At 37.5% G+C, this 20,767-nt stretch overlaps 1 protein-coding gene across 6 annotated transcripts in view; it reads right to left on the minus strand.

The window, feature by feature from the left end:
- Positions 1–20,767, minus strand: part of LOC126355719 (protein abrupt-like) — a 269,896-nt gene that overhangs the window by 92,298 nt on the left and 156,831 nt on the right. For 4 of the 6 annotated variants that reach the window (XM_050006114.1, XM_050006090.1, XM_050006098.1 and 1 more), the window contains 2 exons: positions 18,027–18,157; positions 4,933–5,152 (listed from right to left, as the gene is read on the minus strand). The exons of 1 other annotated variant lie outside the window; for it this stretch is intronic. In XM_050006114.1, the coding sequence (XP_049862071.1) occupies positions 4,933–5,152; positions 18,027–18,157 (351 nt within the window). Of the gene's footprint in view, positions 1–4,932; positions 5,153–18,026; positions 18,175–20,767 lie in introns of those variants that run through there. One more of the 6 variants, XM_050006169.1, reaches the window with a different exon arrangement.

Below are 20,767 nucleotides of genomic sequence, written 5' to 3' on the forward strand. Positions count from 1 at the left end.
CTTGTTTCAAATTGTATTGAGAGGATGGACATGTATGGTTATTGAGACAACCTCATGAATCCTTGGGCCCTGCGTGTCAGCAGGGGGCTGTTCAAGCTGGTAGAGGCTCTGTAAAGGTGTGGGTATGTGCAGTTGGTCATATGGGACCCCTGATACATCTAGATATGATTCTGACAGGCGACAAATACGTAAGCATTCTGCCTAATCACCTACATCCAGACATGTCCACTGTGCATTCGATGGACTTGGGCAATTCTAGCAGGACAATGCGACACCACATAAGTCCAGAACTGCTACATAGTAGCTTCAGTAACACTCTTCTGAGTTTAAACACATCTGCTGGCCATCAAAATCGCCAGACTGAGCATACCTGTGATGCCTTGGAACGTGCCGTTTAGAAGAGATCTCTACTTCCTTGTACTCTTCTGAACTTATGGACAGCCCTGCAGGATTCTTGGTGTCAATTGCCTCCAGCACTAATTCAAATATTAGTTGAGTCCATGCCATGTCATGTTCCGGCACTTCTGCACGCTCACAGGGGCCCTACATGATAATAGGAAGATGTGCGAGTTTCTATGGCTCTCATAATACTGATGCTTTGTTTGTGTTTCTCTTATGGAACTATGAAGTGTTTACAACTGGTTGCTTCACAGATATTAGGGCATATGTGTGTTTGTTACTGTGCCTGCCTGTTTTACGTAACACGTGACAACTGGAAATTAATTTAACGTAGTTTTCATTTAATGGGGAGCAAGCTTCTACTGAGCTTAAATGCCTATAACTTTTAATTAATTGTATTCTGATATGGAAACATTATAGCCTTTTCATTTCCAAGAGGTGCAAGGTGTTGTTAGGTGTTTTTGCGAAGAAGGGGTGGGGAAGGGAGGAGGTTATATACAGAGTGAGTGAGTGGCTAGTGTGTGTGTGTGTGTGTGTGTGTGTGTGTGTGTGTGTGTGTGTGAGAGAGAGAGAGAGAGAGAGAGAGAGAGAGAGAGAGAGAGAGAGAGAGAGAGAGATGGTTGGGAATTAATAGAGAGTTTTTTACCTCTGAAAGATTTCTTTTTTAATTTAAATGTGGTATGTTAGATTTCAGTCCTATTTCATTAAGAGTTGCTGTTAGCTCTTTTTCGGCATACCACCTGAGATGTCAGCAAGTGAAAAGCAATTACACATAATCAGTTTTTTCCTATTTTCCAGTTACCAACAAATGTTCTGCTTATTCTTGTTGAGTGGGTAGCAGGAAAGATGTTGTTTATGTCAGCTAAGAATTACAGTTATGGCCAAAAATATTCAAAACCACTGTCACTGCCTCACAGAAGATTTGCACAAAAATGGGGAAACAAAGGCAGAAACCTCATCTGGATAATTGCTGATAATGTTGTGTCTACAGGTATTACTCCATGCCTTTTTCAGTACCAAAGAAGACACTTACATCACACTGCTCATTTAAAAACATTTCCTGTAGGGATGGCTCCAGTAGGGTATATTATCAGAGTTGAATGGTATATTCTAAGCACAGACAGGAATCATCTTACAAGATTTTTGATACTAGAGAGCTGATGAGGAGGCATTTTGTCACCTATTCTAGTGGGTTATCAATGTAGCTGGTAAGGGTGAGATGATGATGATGATAACAACAGTAACGACGAAATCAACAACAGTTAGGATTTGTGCACTTGTTTCCCGGTTTAAGGAGAGGATCAATTATTTGTGACCTCCCCATGCCAGGATATTGGCCTTTGGTGTGTATTTTATTTGAAAAAAGGCAAGCAGATTATCCTTGGTTTTTCAGTTAAGTTTCCACAGGATACCATAATAAAACAAGTCTGGTGAAGGATATTATCATGTACCATCAATACCATGGTATCCACTTACCCACTGCAGACAATGAGTAGTGAAGGTTATTGTCCTAATCATTTCTTGAATGGAAATCTGTTCTCCCTCGTTCTCCTGGAACTGGATTCATGGAAGGTGATTTGTTGGCACAGTATTGCAACATGTTCCCATACTATAATTGTGGACCTTCCCTCGATGATTGGTCAAGTTATCAACACACTGCCTCAAGGCATGCATGTTGTTTATGCAGATAAGCTGCCCTTGAGCCTGCAGTGCCAATCATTTGTCATTATAGTAGACTGCCTGTTCCAACAATGAATGGGCTGTCTTCTGTGATACCCTGAAGATTTTGTTATACAAGGTGCTACCCAAACCAGTAGCAGTACGACATTCCGCTGCTAGGTGTCTAGAGGTAGACATTATAGCTACTGTGGCACAAAGTTCTGCCATCTTTGGCGGATGTAGTTGTGAGTTGTAGTGGTGCCTGTCAGGATGTGTTTCAGTGTTTCTGCAAATTGTGAAATGGTTAAAGTGAAGAAGCAAGAGATTTATATCAAAATTCTGTTTGAAGTTGAAGAAAACTGCAGCTCAAACTCACTGCATGCTGACAGAGGCATTTGGTGAGAGTGCACTAAGACAAACAAGAACATTTGGTTCAAGTGCTTCAAGGAAGACCACGAATCTGTCAAAGATGACAAGCATTCTGGTCAATCGTCAACATTCACAACACCGGACATTATCATGAAAGTGCATGAAGTGTTTTACAAAGACTGAAGGCAGACAATTCACGATGTTTGTAACAGACTTGCTGTCATACATCACATGTAAACAAATTCTAGCTGAAGAACTGAACATGACAAATTACAGCCCTCTCAACATCGTCCAATGAAGCCTCAGGATTCAGACGTGCACTGAACTGCAACAAAGAGTTCGAGAGTGTCCAAAATTCTTATCTAGAATCATAACAGGTGATGAATCTTGGGTCTACAGTTCTGAAATGAAGCAGTAGTCATCACAATGGAAAACGCCATCTTCTCCAATGCTGAAAAAAGCTTGACAAGTTCACAGAAAAACAAAGTCAATGCTGATGATTTTTTTCAACATTTGGGAAATGGTGCATAAGGATTATATTGCACATGGTTAGAGTATCAACAGGCAGTTTTACAGTGAGGTTTTGAGGCAACTGAGGGAAAAATGTTCAGTGCATATGGATAGAGTTGTGGGAAAAGAAAGACTGGTTGGTGCACCATGACTAGGCACCCACACATACTTCACTTGTTGTGAAAGAATTCCTGGTGAAAAACAACATGGAAATGGCTGCCACCCTCCCTACTCCCCAGATCTAGCGCCATTCAATTTCTACCTGCTCTTGAAGATGAAAATCATCTTGCAAGGGCAACATTTTGACTCGACTGAAGACATCCATGTGGAATCACAATGGGTCCTGAACACCCTTCACCTCGAGGGCTTCCAGTAATGCTTCCAAAAATGGGAACAGCGCTGGGATAATTGCATGCATACCTGAGGTGACTACTTTGAAGGTGATGGAGGACACTAGGACGTAACTATAGATTTCTGACTCTTACAATGAAATTCTCAGAGATTTTGGGTAGACCCTCATAGAGGCATGAGTGACAGATTACACGCTATTAGTAATGTGATTTACTCAATCCTGAAAACTGTCTAATTGTTGAAGTGCAGTCTACAGACTACACAGTGTCTGAGTTTGCCCTTGTGAGCATCTAGTTTGTCAGTTTTCTTTTTTGCTTAGGTTCTTGGATAAGAAATACAAAACTTCTAAGGGGCTACTGTGTTGAAAGTCATGTATAACTCCCCACTAACGCAGCATCTGTGAAGACAGGAGAACAATGTTGCTACTGTGCTAAAATGCGTTATTTGTCTTATAATAATCAATAAGATTAAAACAAGGTGAATACAACTAAACTATTTAAAAAAGTGAAACAACAAGTCAGAAAAAATGAGATGTGTATACATACATACTTTAAAACATTCTCGGTAAGAACTCTTCTCGTAACATAGTTAACATGAAGAGTGTAAGGATAATAAACAATATGAAACATATGCGTTATGAAAGATTGTATAGTGAGTAGTGGAGGACAAATCTTTACATTTTAAGGTGACATCTTGAGTTTAACTGCTGGTCAAGATATGAAACAGTGGGAAAGAAATTAGCTTCAAAGAAAGGAAATGAACATGAAATAAATATACAGATATATCACAAGACACTGGGCAGAGAGGTAAGAAGTTATATCTTGAAATGTATGAATCATACAAAATAGTCAAAAATTGAAAGGAAATCTAAGAATTAAGTTAGTGAAGGCATGCAGTAAGAACTCTATACAACTTGAGGAATACTTTTATCATATTGATGGTCACTGGAACTGGTGAAGACAACCGACAGTACAAGATAAGTGAGGTACACTGACAAATGCCCTGCACTAACAAAATATGCGAAGACTGCAGCAACACATGAAACTGCTACTTTTCTTCTTTGTGACATTGAATTCAGAGAATGAAAATTACCTTCAAAAGCTCGAATTTCACTAACCTTTTTATGAGCTTTTATTTCAGGTATCATGTATAGTGTAATTATAGAAAAAAAAGTAAACTGTTTTAAGTATTGCAAAAAAGGAGTGGAAACCAGGATATGAAATTAGGACTGGGTAGGAGGATACAAACTACACTACTATGAACTACATCTTAGCCGTTAATAAAAATAAAATTTTATATTTCTGTTTCTCTATTACATTACATATCTTTATTTTATTTTTCCTAACATTTCTTCTACTACTTTTCACTGACATCCCTTCCCATCATACCCAGAATCTCATCATAAAATTTCTTCTACTTCTACATTCTTTCACTCTCCTTGTGTGTCCTCCTTAATATGTTCTCTTATTTGTTACTTATTTGAATTATCTTCACCAATTCAAAAATCATCACCTCTTATTTTTTCTCATGCATTTATATTACTTTCTATGATTTAGGTTACTATTTCCCACTAATGTCTACTTAATGCTTCTTTTCTGATATTAAGTTATAAAGAATGGTACAACTGTATCAACATAGACACACCGAGAATGGCTTCCACACGACGCCGATCCAGAGCAGGTTTCGTTGGTCGGCCTGAGCAATAACCTGCTCGAGTCCACCGCTGACCAGTCACTGAACTTGATCCTAGTTCAAGGGGTGAGAAAAGAGCTGATGCAAGACCGCGGGTGAGTTTCCGATAGTCAGCTCGATTAACTCGTTGCAGCAGAGAAGCAGGTACCAGGACACCAGCAGCCAAAGGCACCTAGAATGAAGAGGCCAAAACTTATTTACTGAGTAGTCCAGATCAAAAAATTAACATTTCTACACAGTGTAATATCTAATAATCAATGAAAATTAGATATATTATCTCTCTCTCTCTCTCTCTCTCTCTCTCTCTCTCTCTCTCTCTCTCTCTCTCTCTATCTGCTGGTAGACAGCTGTCATAAGAAAGATGTAATTCAACAGCTACAGGAAAAATTAAGTTTTCCAGGTCACAAATTTTGTGAAACAAAGTGCTAATCTCAACATCTAACAGAAAGCTAAGATAAATGTTTAAGGATTCTAGCAAAGATGACCAGGTGCTGACCGACAGAGCTTGAAACAACCTGGTATGTAACCTGTGCAAAATAGGAGCTGATGCTGAACACATAAATGTGGGTTTCATGGAGGTTTTTTGGTACCATGACCAGCCAGAATTAACTATGCTGTAGGGTGAGTAAATGGCTGGGCAGGCTCATTGTGATGACTGTAAAATCTTATACTGTTGAGCCCAGTGGATGCTACAGGAAGATGGAAATATTCTTCTCATCATCTACAACTGAATAGGAGGTTTAAAGAAAAGCTAGATCTGTTAGCAGAAAGTATAAGAAAGCAGCATAAAGTGTCTACTACCACACAAAGGCTAATCCTTCTGGTTGTTGGCGCCAGATGAGACTTCTCTTTTAGGTTAAATTTGGAATTCAGAAAGAAAGTATTAAACATATTTAATTGTCAGAGACTCCCAATTCATCGTTTAAGAATACACGGAAAGGTAAAGAGAAAGGGAAAATCAACTTGCTTCATCAAAATATTGGTGGGGTTAAAAATAAAGTAAAGGAGTCGTTAGTTTGTTTTGCAGACTCAGTAACTGTAAACATATTCACAGCATTTGTCTGTCAGAGCACAGGGATAGAAAATCCTAAAGTAAGGGGTTATAAATCAGATACGTATTGATGTAGATCTGTTAGGGATAGAAAAGAAGCCACCGCATTCCTAAAAACTAAATAGACTTTGAAAAACACAGAACTACACTGATGAGTGAAAACATTATGACTATGTGCTTAATGGTTTGTCTGTCAGTCTTTAGAACAAAATACATCACTGTTTCTGAGTATCAGGGATTCAACAGTTCGTTGGAAGGTTTGTGCGGGTGTGCAACATTAGATTTCTAAACACAGGTTACATAATTCACGTAAATAGTGGGCCGCTGATTTGTGTATGCAGTGATGGTGCCAGATAGTGAGCCAGACGGGCTCCATAGGATTTATATCAGGTGAATTTGGTTCCTGAGACATCAACGTGATTTCACTGTAATGCTCCTCAAACCACTGTAGCATGGTTCCAGCTCTGAGACACATACAATTATGCTACTGAAAGATGACATTGCTATTGGGAAAGACATCAAATGTGAACGGATGTAGGTGTTTTGCAGCTGTCTGCGTGTCTTTGATTTCTACCCCAGGTCCCATGAAAGCACAGAAGAATCTCTTCCATAGCATAATATTGCTCCACTAGCCTGCGTCCATGGCATGCTCCGCGTTTTGAGCCGCCGTTCCCATTTATGACAGCGTTTATGGAGACAACCATCGATGTAATGTGATTCACCTGAAGAGCCAACATGTTTCCATTGATCGATGGTCAAATCCCAATGGTCCCATGCCCACTGTAACCATAAATTACAATGTTGTTGGGTCAACATATGAACTCGCAAGGGTTGTCTGCTGCAGAGCTCCATGTTCAACAATTTACAATGAACAGTGTGCTCCAAAACAGTTATGCGTTCACCAGCTTTGTGCTCCTTCAACAGAGATGCCACAGATCACCATCTATCCTACTTTGCAGAGCAGACAAACCTCTGAACCCTGTGCTGCATGAAGAGCCATGGTCATCCAACCATTTAGTGTCTAGTGGTGGTTCCACTATCCTTCTACCTCTTTGGCAGTGGTCATAATGTTCTGGCTGTCAGTGTAAGTAAATTCTGTACAAATCAGAATGAAGAGGCCTGTTAATATTGGAAAGGTATTATCTGTTACAGTTACAGTATGCAGTCCCCATACGGTATTTTGGAAATTACCTGATAGAGAATGTGTGCATACAACAAGCTCATCTCGTGGCAAATGGTTTGTCAGCTCATGATACGTGTTATGTCAACGAGCTGCACATACAGTCCAGAAACACTCGAGAAAACTATAAGAGTAATTAATGGAAAAACAATGAAATTACTTGAAGTATTACACTTACAAAATGACTTAAATTACAGCACACAATTCAAATTGTGACATCCTGAATCTACATTAACAACCAACTCTACCAAAACCTGTCTGCACTGGATACTTTCCAGCATATTGTAGTTGGTCTTCAGCACTGACATAGATTCAAGTAATCATGATTCGACATATATCCTGTAACTGAAGATGTTTTGTAAGCAAATATTATGTGATGAATATTGTATACCTATATGATGATTGTGCTTGGTAATGCCAAATTATGGTCTCTTTCAAACTATATACACACCACTGGATGACCTACTCTCTAACTGAAACTGATTGATTTCAATAAAGTAACACACAGTTATTGTGCAAATCATGATTTTTCAAAAATATGTGTCAGTTATAACTAATTCAGAGTATTTTCCCAGACAGAATAAAATATGTCATTGTTATGTCTCTCTATAAGAAAGGAGACTGCATGGATGTCAATACCTACTAGTCAGCCTCACTCCTTTTGTTACTGTCCAAAATTTTTGATAGGGTGATGTGCTCTTGGGTTGTCAGCCACTTGTGTAGTAATGGGATAGTCACCAATAGTAGCTTAAGTTTCAAAAGGGTTGCACTACTAGGGCAGCAACCAATACTTTTACTCAGCAAATAATACAATTTAAAATAATAAATTACGTTTTTGGGGGGTGCATGGTTTAGTTACTATTTATGAAACAGTGTGCTGAAAGTTACACTAGGATGTTCAGATAATATAAGGGGGGACACCCGTCATCCGCATGGGGATATATCGCAAAAAGTATTTTGCAGGGTTCAATCATGTGACCACTGCTGTCCTTGTTCCATGTTAATGATTTGCCATTTTATATTCAAATCTGAAAAACACAATTACTTCTTTTAATATGTTTTGCAAGATTATTGTCACACCAAGAAATGGAATATTAACAGAAAAAATAGTAAAATATATTTTGTTTAAGTTACTAAATGGTTTGCATAAATGTGATTAGAAAACACACTATTCATCCAGGTTTATACAGACAAAAATACACCACCTTCCCTATTAATAGACACTAACAGGTAACACTAGTAGTGTATTAACAAGAAATAACAACAAAGCAGAAAGTTGTAAGTTCTTGGGTTTGCATATTGATGACAACTTTATAAGCAGAAAAACCATACAGCAGACCAGTTAAAATGTTTGGATTGAACTAGTTCTGCCATGAGAATAATTTCCAATTTTTAAGATATAAGAATCAGTATGTTAACATATTTTGTACTTTTTCATTGTGTCCTAAGCGATAATAGTTTAATGTACCTCCTCAATAAAACAAAAGATATTCATTCTATTACTAGAGTAATTAGAATTATGACAGGGTTCACACATACAGACCTTGCAAGTATCTATTTAAGCAGTTGGATACATTAACCGCAGACTCAAGGTACATTTATTCGTTGATGGACTTCATTGTTTACAATCCACTGCAGTTAGAGAATAATAGAGATATTTATAAACACAGTACTAGAATGATTGGCACTCTCTGATGTATCAACTTTGCCACACACACAAGAGATATACACAACCATAAACTCTTGATGATCTGTCTTTGAGAATAAAATATCTTACAAACAGCAGAAGTGATTCCAAATGTAGATTTAAGTTGTTTCTCTGTAACAACTACTACTACGTCATAGAGGAATTCTTGAAATGTAAATAAATAGTCCATTACAAACTCATAAGCAGCCAGCACCTAACCCTGTAAATGTTTTTTGTTTAATTGTGTGTGCAATATTAAGTTAGTTAACACAGTCCACATTACTGCATGTATCATGATCATAATCTATGGAAAATTTAACTAACGAACTAAATAATGCTCCCTCCTATTTCCCCTGGAAATAGGATACAATGTATGGCTCAGATCATTAGTTTATTAATGTTATTGTTTTTCTTCAAAGGCTGGTTTGGTGCAGCTCTTCAAGCTAATCTATTGTATGTAATCCTCTACACATCTGCATAACTACTGCATTGCAGATCCACTTGAATCTGCTTAGTATAGTCAAGCCTTGGTCGCACTCTGCAATTCAATCCCCAATACTTACTTCAATTACCAAGATGAGGATTCTTAAATGCCTCAGAGTGTGTCTTACCAGTTGTTACCTTCTTCTAGTCTCATTGTGCCATAAATTTATTTTCTCCTCAATTCAGCACAGTATCGCTTCAGTACTTAACTGATCTACCCACTTAATCCCACCATTTTTTACACTTCAAAAGGTTCTATTCTGTTCTCGCCTGATCTATTTACTGCCTGTATTTCATTTCAATACAAGGCTATACTCCATGCAAATACTTTTAGAAAAAATTGTCTAGCACTATAAGGGTACATATGTCGATGAAGCATTCGACAGTTCAAATCTACCCTTACGCTTTTTGATACAGCATTGGGTGCCTCTTTGTTACAGTGCAGTGGCATCACTGACGGGGATGCTCCATAGTCCTGGAAGGTGCAAGTGGGCACCTAGACATCAGTTGGTGAGAAGCAGTGAGTCTGTTGCACTTGATCCATAGCTAGGAATGGACATGAATGTGCTACGAGAGCACGATTGTGGGAAGCAAATAAGTATGAGGGCGCCATTGTGGTAACTGTGTTCAAAATATTAACCTGTCAATTATGAAATGTTTAATAATGAAAAGGCGATCATACAGAAAAAGAATGCAATGGCTAACTCATTTTATATCATGAATGATGAGTATATGCAAGTGTAGTCCAAGTGGTGTTAGAAACCATGTTAAAGTGATATGCAAACAAGGAACAAATAAAATAAATAAAATCAAGTGTTCTGTACAAATGTTATCTAATTTACAATCTAAATCACTTTCATAACTTTTGGATGGGACTGTTTTGTGTTAAGAGTGGATACAGAAAATAGGGCATATGTCACAGGCTACAGAGTTGAGATTCTAACTACTGATGTATTAAAAATATCAAAGAGCCAGACTGAAACTGGAAAAATTTCCAGTAAACTGATATAAAAAAAAGGGGGAGGAGGCAGCATACACATGGCGACGTGTGACAACCTGGACTGCAAGAACCTTGGGTGCAATTGTAAGAAGAACAAAGGAAGGAACAGTTTCCTAAACATTTTGGATATGACAGAAGAGCCATTGCAAGAAAGATGAAGAAAGCAGACAAACTGACGAATAACGGATCAAGCAGATGTCACAGCACAATGATCATCAGCCAGCAGCCAACAGCAGCACAAGTACAAAACGTAAGTGTTGTAAGTTGCTGTAGGCCATTAACGAAAAAACAGTGCCGTAAATATTGATTAATAATCTAGCCGTAAATATTCAATGGGAGGTGCTGCATAATCTATTAAGTATACGTAAAATTGTATGTGATGAAACAGTGAAATTTTAGAACTGTGGATATTAGTAAATTTGGGATAATATTCAGAAAAATAGTAGTAAATGTCAAATAGTGTAAAATGGAACCAATATAGCTTGTAGAGGAAATCAAACAGAATAGTGCTTCAAATGAATCAAATTTAGAAGAATGGGAAAATTGGTTGTAAGGTAGTGAAATTAAACAAGAAAATGAATCTGAAGGGAAAGAAAGTCTGACAGCTAACTCAACAAAATTATTCTTCGAAGACAGCATGGAGCAGGAAAGTGCAGGAAGTCAGACCACACAGAGAGGCAGGAAGCCGTGGGTCATCAAAGATGTTTTCGATGAATGTCCAAACCAAGAGGAGGAACTGGTTCATGGAGGCATTCAAGTAGTTAGATGAAAAAGCAGACAGGGGAGCAAAAGAAACGAAATCATCAATGTCAAGTGAACTTAAATCAGACATTAAAGCACTTCAATAAGATCATGGAAAACAATTTGCAAGTTCTGAGGCAAGGTTTAAAGTGTGGGAGAAAGAGATGGATAATGAATTAAAGAAAGAGAAGGAAGAACAAGAGAAAGTAAACAAGGAGGTATAATTGCAAGTGGGAAAACAGGAAAAAGTAGTCACACCAATAAAAGAACTACAAAAACAGATGCAGAAGAGCCTAACACTCAAGATAAATGCGATAGCTGTTTTCACAAATATGAAAGCACAAGGATGAGAGGAAATTAATAAATGAGTAGAAGAGATCAAGAATGAGTTGAAAGACATGGAGCAAGGCGGCAGCAAAGCACAGAAAGTACAACAAAATATCAATCAACAGACCGAGTAGGTTGAAACTGAGAGACTGAGCAGCAAAATGAAATCATTACGTGGCCAAACTGCAGTTGTGACCAAAAGTGACCCTCAAGTGGAGTTCAGAAACAGTTGTAAGTTCGGTAAATTCCACCCCAGAGGCAAGCTGCACCCTGTTTAGTTTATAAGGAATTTCCAGGGATTGTCACCAAAATCATGGGATGAAAGGAATAAAATCGCTTATGTCATAAATGAAATGGAGGACAAAGCATATAACTGGGGCACACACTTAGATAAGAAACATTTAACCTACTCAGAATTTGAGATGATGTTCCTAAAATATTATTATGAGCAAACACGATGACATATTAATCTCTATATGTAGTTTTCCATTAAAGAGGAATCAGTATCTTGACACACTGTATGATGAGACAAATGTGGTGTGATGGGTAATACAAAGGCTGCCACATGAAGTATGTAATCATTTAATAGAAACTATTACTGACTCTGTGGGCCAGGCCAGCGTTACATTTACACAATCAGAGTGGGAAGATAGGCCACCAGAAGTGACCAAAGACTGTTTCAGGATGCAGCACCACAGCGCGGAACACATTACGAACATGGGTGAACAAATAGAGAACCAGCAGAGGTCGAGGACACAGCAGTAACACTTTCAGGTCTCATGATGAGTGAGGGACAAGTGGTAGAGGGGAATAAACATGTAGCATGCATGAAGAAAGCTACAACAGATGGAGGCAAAGCGGTGGAGCAGAATCTGCTGTGAAACATATATGGTAGGGCCTCCAAACACAGACCGAGTAGAAAGAAATATTTATGTAATAAAGGTGAATAACTACATGAAAAACAAGAATATAAACTAGAAGATGTTGTGTAAAAGATAAGGTGGTAATTATTCTAATAACTGAAATTAAAATATGTGGGCACACAACTAGTCTTTGGTCAATTTGTAAAGCTAGCTGAGTGAAGATTTAATGGAAGAGGAAAATTTAGTAAACCATAGACACAGGAGTACAATTCCTGTCAGTGCACAAGAAGCAAATGAGCTCATGGGAAGAAGTCAGGAGCAAAATATACGGAATTAGGAATATTGATAGAAAAGCAGCTGAAATGCTATCAATGTTAGCAGCCAGTAAAATGTGAAGGATACAATTAAGGATCTTGGAGGAGATATTAGAAAGATGTGAACATGCAGGCGCCATACTTAATTTTCATATGTCAGAATTCAGAAATACCTTTCCTGGGGTACATTATTAGGCCAGCACGAATAAAATCCAACCCAGGAAGCTTACAGCAATAAGAAATTTTCTGACACCAAGAAATAGGAAGCAGCTGAGAAGCTTCATTGGTCTCTGTGATTTTACCACCAATTGGTTGATGAAAACACATTTGACAGGGTAGCACTGCATTAATTGCTAAATATAGGGCAGAAAAAATTAAAAGGGCCAAACAAATGCTTCACAGGAGAGCTGAAGCACGAAAAAGACAATATAACAAGATAGTGCATCCTATAGTGTACATGGTTAGGGACCTGTTTTAATACACATGTTCAATCACAGAGGGATGATAGATTAAAAAAGTGTTTCACCATGTGCAGAAGGAACCCTATAGGGTTGTTGCTTTGAAGCATTCTAATACTTTCGAACTTGACATGTGCCAGGGTGATAGGATCCATGGTAATGAACACATTGAAAATGCAAAGAAATATTTTACCAAGGAACTGTCTCTTTCTGAAGAGGAAGAGGAGAAGAGCAGTGAAAACAATTAGTGTTATAAATGAAGTGTTTGATGTGTAATATTTGTGACTGTTAATTATAATCAGCAGTGAAACATAGTTGTAACGAAATGTTTCTTTTAAAAAGATGAAGCACTATGGAAATATTAATTATCATTAAGAACAATAGCGGAAGTGTTAAATGTATATTGATACAACTGCACAATGTGAACATAAATATACACAGCCAAGTATTTAGAGTGTTGCATATTAAAAATATTAAAACATAGTGATGATCGAGTTAACAGGGAGGCAAGCATAGAATTTGTGACGCTTGCTAGGTTGCGTGACAAGTACAAGCAACAGTAAAGTGTTACCACAGAAGCAGACGGCGCATACAATGAATTTTGTTTCGTGCTGGGAACTGGCGTTGACTGCGCACTGCATTTGCCAGGACAATGATGCTGCACAGCAAGATAACAAGGGGAGGAAGGGGCAGATTACACAGTGAACAAGGTTTTAGGCATTGACTGAAGGAACCATTTGCAGGGGAGAATACAGCAGCCGACAGGGCACTGATGGCAAACGAGGTACCCAAACCTCCTCAGGTGACAATGACAGCAAGGAGATGTGCAGTCAGCTATGAACAGCACTGTTCTGCTTCACAGTTCTTGTGTGTGGCTCCCTTTCATAACAACTGTTATCCCACTGTGCGTCTACTATAGGTTGCAAAAACTTGCATACAAATGCGTAAAGTTGTTCTATTTTCTGTAAATGCAGTACTTTCTTTATAGCAAAATTTTCTGTTTTCGTTTGTCTATATAGTCATTTACATTGATCAGAGCCCAGTGAAAAAATATGATTTTAAAAGCTTAGGATCATTTTAGTATTTTGTGTTATGTTTTGTTCCAGAGAAAAGTTTTCAAGCTATCAAATTGTATCTCTCACGTTCCCTGCTTTTTATAGAATTTATTATGTTTGATATGACCAACTACATTACAATTAAAGCATTTGCCTAAAAATGTAGTACTTTGCAACAAATCTGAACTGTTCATAAATTTTTTGATCTCATAAGTGACTTGTTTTTGAATTTCAAGATTTGTTTTGTGTCATTCTCCTATCAGCTAGAAATATGGAATTCCACTCTTGATATGTCATACTGAAAAGAATTTAATGAATTTCCCAAACATTTTTGTCAAATATTTCAAACTTTGTAAAGATTTTGCAAATTACTTGGTATAAATGGCTGTGGAGCGTGTATGAGATAATCCTACTGTTACTGAAGAATGATACTGTGTGAAAATGAGGGCACCATTGCCATTTTTGCAGCGATTTTGGAAAAAAAATTAGGGGGACAATCCGGCATTCAATTGATCGAATCTATCCCTTGGGGTTTTTCCTACATCAGAGTATGCCTCTTTGCTATGGCACAGTGACATCCCTGATGGGGATGCTCCATAGTTCTAGAAGTGGGAGCCTAGAGATTGGTTGGAGGCAGGCAGTGAGTCTGTTACACTCAAGCCATATCCAGAACCATCACATGAGCAAGACACAAATATACATGAGAGCATGATTGCGCGAACTGTGTTAAAAATATTAATTTGTTGATTATAAAATGTTTAATGTTGTAAAGGCGACTGTAACAAAAAGAATTGCAATGGCTAACTCATTTTATATCATGAATGATGAGTATATGCAAGTGTAGTCCAAGTGGTGTTAGAAAGCGTGTTAAAGTGATATGCAAACAAGGAACAAATAAAATCGAGTGTGCCATACAAGGGTGTTACCTAATTTATATCCTAAATCACTTTGATAGCTTTTGGATAAGACTGATTTGTTGTAGTGGGAGTGGAGTAGATAGGGCATGTAGGATACAGGCTAAACTGTTGAGCCTCTAACTAATAATGCATATATTTTCAGAGTAAGTTTGCCTTTCAAGAACTGACTAATCTACATGTCCAATGTCTAAACATATCAGAAAGCCAGAATAAAACGTTTCCACCAAACTGATATAAAAAAGAGGGCAGCTTACAGCACTTAAAAGTTAAATTAATTTTTAAAATAATTTTTCTTTTCCAGGAAAACTTTTCTTACTACTGCAAGCCTGCAATTTATATCCTCTACTATTTTTAGTGTTTCATTTTCTAATGTGGATCACTCAGTATCACCTGATTTAATTTGGTATAAAATATCAGGCAAACATCCACAACTGAGGAAGATATTAATAGGATAAATTTGCTTTAGTTGCCAGAAATATCTTATTTATTGCATGACTGGTTTTGATGCCTGAAGCTTTGTCTTCAGGTGCCACGGACTGCAGACAAGAGGAGGAACTATTAGTGCATACAAACTATTGGGTTGACATACCAAACTGAAAGGCAAAGCCATGGAAAGTGGTGTACTCACATGATTATGAAAACATAAATGTGTGGTGGCCAGTACAGTCAGTTATGGGGAGGTCACACCAACATCAAACAAACACATGTGGCTGGAGGAAAGACACTAACCTAGAGGGAGGGATCTGGACAAAAATGAACTCGATAGTAGAGAAATAAGTAAATAAATGAGTAACTGCACTCATGCTTAGGGCCAGCAACTGAAGCACCTCCCTCAACAGCACAACATGGAAGAAACTAATGCAGCTGGTCACGGAGCCAGCTGTGACCAACATAGTAGCCAATGAGGTGGGGAACCCAAACAGATAGCCGAAAAAGTGCAGGAAACAGGGGCTGACTGGTCCATCCACTTACATATATGTGGTTCATAAGACTGATACAAAATTGAACTAGAAATATAAGAATAAATATTACAACATGAGGTTCGGCAAAAATGCCAACAAGTCAATTTGACTTAGTGAATTAGAATAAAAAGATAAAACTATTAAATTAAAACTAAACCGGGTGACACAGATAGTATATGGAAATGTATCTAAAAATTGAGCAATAAGACAGCAACAGGTGAAGTGTGGTAGGAGAACGATGCCGCGTATCAAATTTATGTTATTTCATTTTAACGACTCAGTCACTGCATTATGTCCAAATCATAAGTGTCCTCAACCACTAGACATAGGCTTAATTTCTTTACTTGCTTTCTCTAGTCCTAATTTGTATGTCTTTTTTTTTTCTCCTTGCTTACTTTTATTATGTGTGGTGCTGCAAAGATGCACCATGCTGTTTATATGGGTGTGATGCTATTCCTTTATGTATTTCATTCTAATTCTGACTAAACTTGTTATACTTAGACTTGTTTTGGCTGTTTAAGATTAGTCTATACATTATTACCGATCTTAATCGTTGACATCATTCTCCTGCCACACTTCACCTGTTGTCATTGTCATATTGCTTAATTTTTTGATATATTTCCATACACTATCTGTCTCCCCTGTTTTAGTTGTATTTTTATCTTTTATATTTTTATTCCAATTCACTCTGTCATGTTGACTTCCAGGCATTTTTGCCAAACACTAATCTTATTATATTTATTCTTATATTTGTAGTTCTATTCTGCACTGATATTGCAAGCCACACTTACGTAGCAGATGGACTAATCAGCCTCTGTCTCCCCTGCTTTTCAGGCTGTCTACTTGGTTTCCCCACCTCACTGGCTCCTACATTACTCACTTCCACCACTGTGGTCAGCTGTCTCCCTGGCTGACTGCACTGGTCACTTTTGTGTCATACTGTCAAGGCGGGCGCTGTGACTGCTGGTCCTTGGCATGAGTGCAGTGATTTATTTATTTATCCACTATCACATTCGTTTTTGTCCAGAACCTTCCTTCTATGTTAGCGTCTTTGTTCCAGCCCCATGCATTTGTTCAAAGTGAATGTGACCCTCTGAGTGCTACACATTTGTATGAGTATGCCACTTTTCATGGCTTTACCTTTTACATTATGTTAACCCCATAGTACTCATACACCAGTAGCTCCTCTTCTTGCTCATAGTTGGTGGCACTTTAAGCTACAGCTTTAGGTTTCAAAACTGGCTGTGGAATAGATAAGAAATTAATGGCAAGTGAAGTAGATTTTTTAAAATCTATTAATGATTTAATCTGAATGCCTTCTATTACCCTTATTTTACTTTTGTGGATATTCACCCCAAAAAACTCTTTTCAACACACTATTCATTGCTTTTAATTGATCTTACAAGTCTTTTGCTGTCTCTTGTGGGACTTAAAATATCATCTTCAAATGTCAAAGTTTTTATTTCTCCTCTCTGAGCTGCTCATTGTACAGGTCGAATAACATAAGGGCAGACTATAATGCAGTCTCATTTCCTTCTCAACTTCTGTATTAAAATAATCCTCTTCATTACTTGTAATTGCAGTATGGACTCTGTGCAAGTTGTAGGTAACCTCTCTCTTCCTGTATTTTATCTCTGCTACCTTCAGAAGTTCATGGAATGTATTTCATTCCCAAGTATCAAAAGCTTTCTCTGAATCTATGGGTGCTACAAATGCAGATCTGTCTTTCTCTGAGTTATCTTCTAAGAGAAGTTTCAGGTTCAGTATTATCTCACGTGTTTCAGTATTTCTCTGGAACCTAATCTGATCTTCCCCAGAGTCAACTTCTACCTGTCTTTCCATTCATCTGTAAATAGTTTATGACATCTATCATGTGAGTAACTGGTACTTGACATATTATTATTATTATTATTATTATTATTATTATTTATAAAGTGAAGCTGTTATACACCTCACCTCAACTTTAACAGAAAGCATAACATATAAAAACTATTTTTATAAGACTTACCATCTCCTTTGAGTCTTGTTCATCACCAACAAAATTAGGAGGAGTTCCAAAGTATCGGGCAGAGTGGTCCCTGGACCAGGAAGACATGGCATGCCGCAGCAGTGTTGGTGGACACCAGCCCACACGGTTTCCTGGCAAGCAAGTCCAGCTGAAACACTCGGCATGCTAGCAGTGCCTGGGTTCAAGAGTAAAGGTAAAGTGGAGTAGGTGGGTTAAATGAAAAAGAAGACTAAAACTTGTGGAATCACCTCTGGGCAGGAACAGATTTCTTATTTTTTGACTATTGTTGGTGCTATAATCTAACTAGAAAGACAATCAGATTGATTCACTTTTCTAAGTTAATGTGAAATTACTCATCACTGCTTTGAGTGCTGTAACATTAACTGCAAAAACTACTGTGTGCCAAAACTGAAATGGTTTACAAACAACCACAACAAGGCCTGTATTATTTAAAAACGAGTGTGTGTATAGTTTCTAACATTTTATCATCACAATCTTTTTAAAATTTACAGCTTCCCAATAATGGTTCTATTCATTTCCAGTATGTTCAATGGTATTAAATGCTACAAGACTCCATCACTTACGGGTGGAAAAAAAATTGGAGATACTGTTATGCAAACTGAATATAATCATATTTTGGATTTGAATGAAAAAACATACACCATCAATGATATGGATGTCCCTCCTTGAAAGTCAGTTCAGTATCTACATGTTGAGAATGTATTAACATACTGTTAGGACATAACTAAATTTGAAAAGTGACAGTCAATTTGTCTATCCCTATGCAACAAACACCCAAGTTATACAAGCAAAAGTATAAGTTGCAGGTTACTCCCATTGATCATTAGTGCTTAATTCTGCCCAAATTTTGCAATTACAGGTGATCAAAGATGTTTGTGCTTTGCTGTATTACATCAGGCATTCTGGGCCCTGTGGGACCTTTTTTAATTTCTTTGCTTAATTTCCCTTACTCTCAAGCAAACAGTACACATGGGTAAAAGTTTATACTGTTATAACCTTTACGTAACAGGAACACACTTTCCCTGAGCTCAATCTGCTCAAGAGCAAGAGAAATAATGGTTGACATCTGATAATGGGTGCAAAGGGTCTGCATGAATCTTAATTGGAAACAACCCAAATATTTGTAATTAACAATACTTTCTGTGTAATCATTATTGACTGCTTCTTTTTTATTCTTATAATATTGCAAATTTATCCGCTGAAGGTAATAGTTTACAAGAAAGTCTACAGAAAGTTGCACAAAGGATGAATCTCTCAGGCATAACATCAATACTAAAAATAGCTACCATCTAGAAGTTTGATGATCTAACATGGAATTTCACATTATGTTGGCCAGACACAACCAAAATATCTACTGAAGGGGTAAATTAACTGCACTCCACAGAGCAAAAAGATTAGGAATTGAAAGCAATTATATTTTACTCTCAATTTACTGTCACCCAGATGCTACAGATGCCCCAATGTGAAGCAACATAAGATAAATATATTTACAAAAAGTGAAGAAAGATCAGAACAGAGATACACAAAACATGTAGACTTTTAAACAGATGTATGTCATCTAAAATGACTTAGCATAGTCCATATTAATTCAGGCAGGCTAGAAAAAAAATCTTACCTTCAGAGTCATGGGTGTTATTGAATTTCGCATACGTTAAAATGAAGGACTAAGTAAGAAACATGTATTTTTTGTTTTCTCAAAAAAAAATTCTGCTCCAAGATACAGCCCTCCAAAAGTGCATACCATTTTAAAGATGCAAATTTTGCAAAATAATAATAATAATAGTAATAATAATATCTGGAGAATTCTATATATTTTGTTGCGTTTTTTTACTTGAAAGATAACTGCTTTATAATTACAAATAAATCCTCCATTTGGACTTATCTGTCAAAATTCTTTTATTACAGCGTTCTGATTTTTTTTTACAATTTATGAATTATTTTTTCCCCAAAAATGCCAATCATTAATTTTTTTATTTTTTTCCTGTTGATTAGTACCATACAGCTCTATATTCTGTGAAACGGAGAGCTTCCACTTTTAGGTTGAACAGGTTTTATCACCATCATTTAACAGTTCCAGTTTCCCGGGTACTATAATGAGCTTCTTCCACTTCGTCCTGTCCAAACACACCTGTTCACAGAGGACATCATCCAGTGTTTATCCTCTGGGCATTAGATTGACCTTAATCAAGTTTATCAATCGGGTTCGAGGTCTTCCTTGAGGTCTCTCCCCATCCACCTGCCTTTCCAAATTTATTTTGCCTGTTCTGGTTGGCGCCGTTCTCATCACATGCCTGTACCATCGAAGTCTAGATGCGCCAATTCGATCTAATAGGGATGTCTTTATTCCGGCTTCTTTCCTCACCACCTCATTCCTTAACTTGTCCATCTTGCTCTTCTGGACAGTGGACCTAAGAAATTTCATCTCTGATGCTTGCAGCTTTGGTGATCCTCTTTTTGTGAGGGTGCATGTTTCCAAACCATAGGTCCATATTGATATGAAATAGCTATTGAACGTCATCAGTTTGGCTGGTTTTGGATTCAAGTCATCCCATAAAAGTGACCTTACTTGTTGGTAGAATTCAGATCCTTTTTGCACTCTGTAGGTGATTTCATTTCTGACCAAATTATCACTAGAGATTAAACATCCAATGTAAGGAAAACTGTCCACACAGTCTAGCTGGTGGTCTCCTAGTTTTACACTTGCTGGTTGTCCATATCTG

This window comes from Schistocerca gregaria, chromosome 1 (genome assembly GCF_023897955.1).
Source record: "Schistocerca gregaria isolate iqSchGreg1 chromosome 1, iqSchGreg1.2, whole genome shotgun sequence".
Lineage (NCBI taxonomy): Eukaryota > Metazoa > Arthropoda > Insecta > Orthoptera > Acrididae > Schistocerca > Schistocerca gregaria.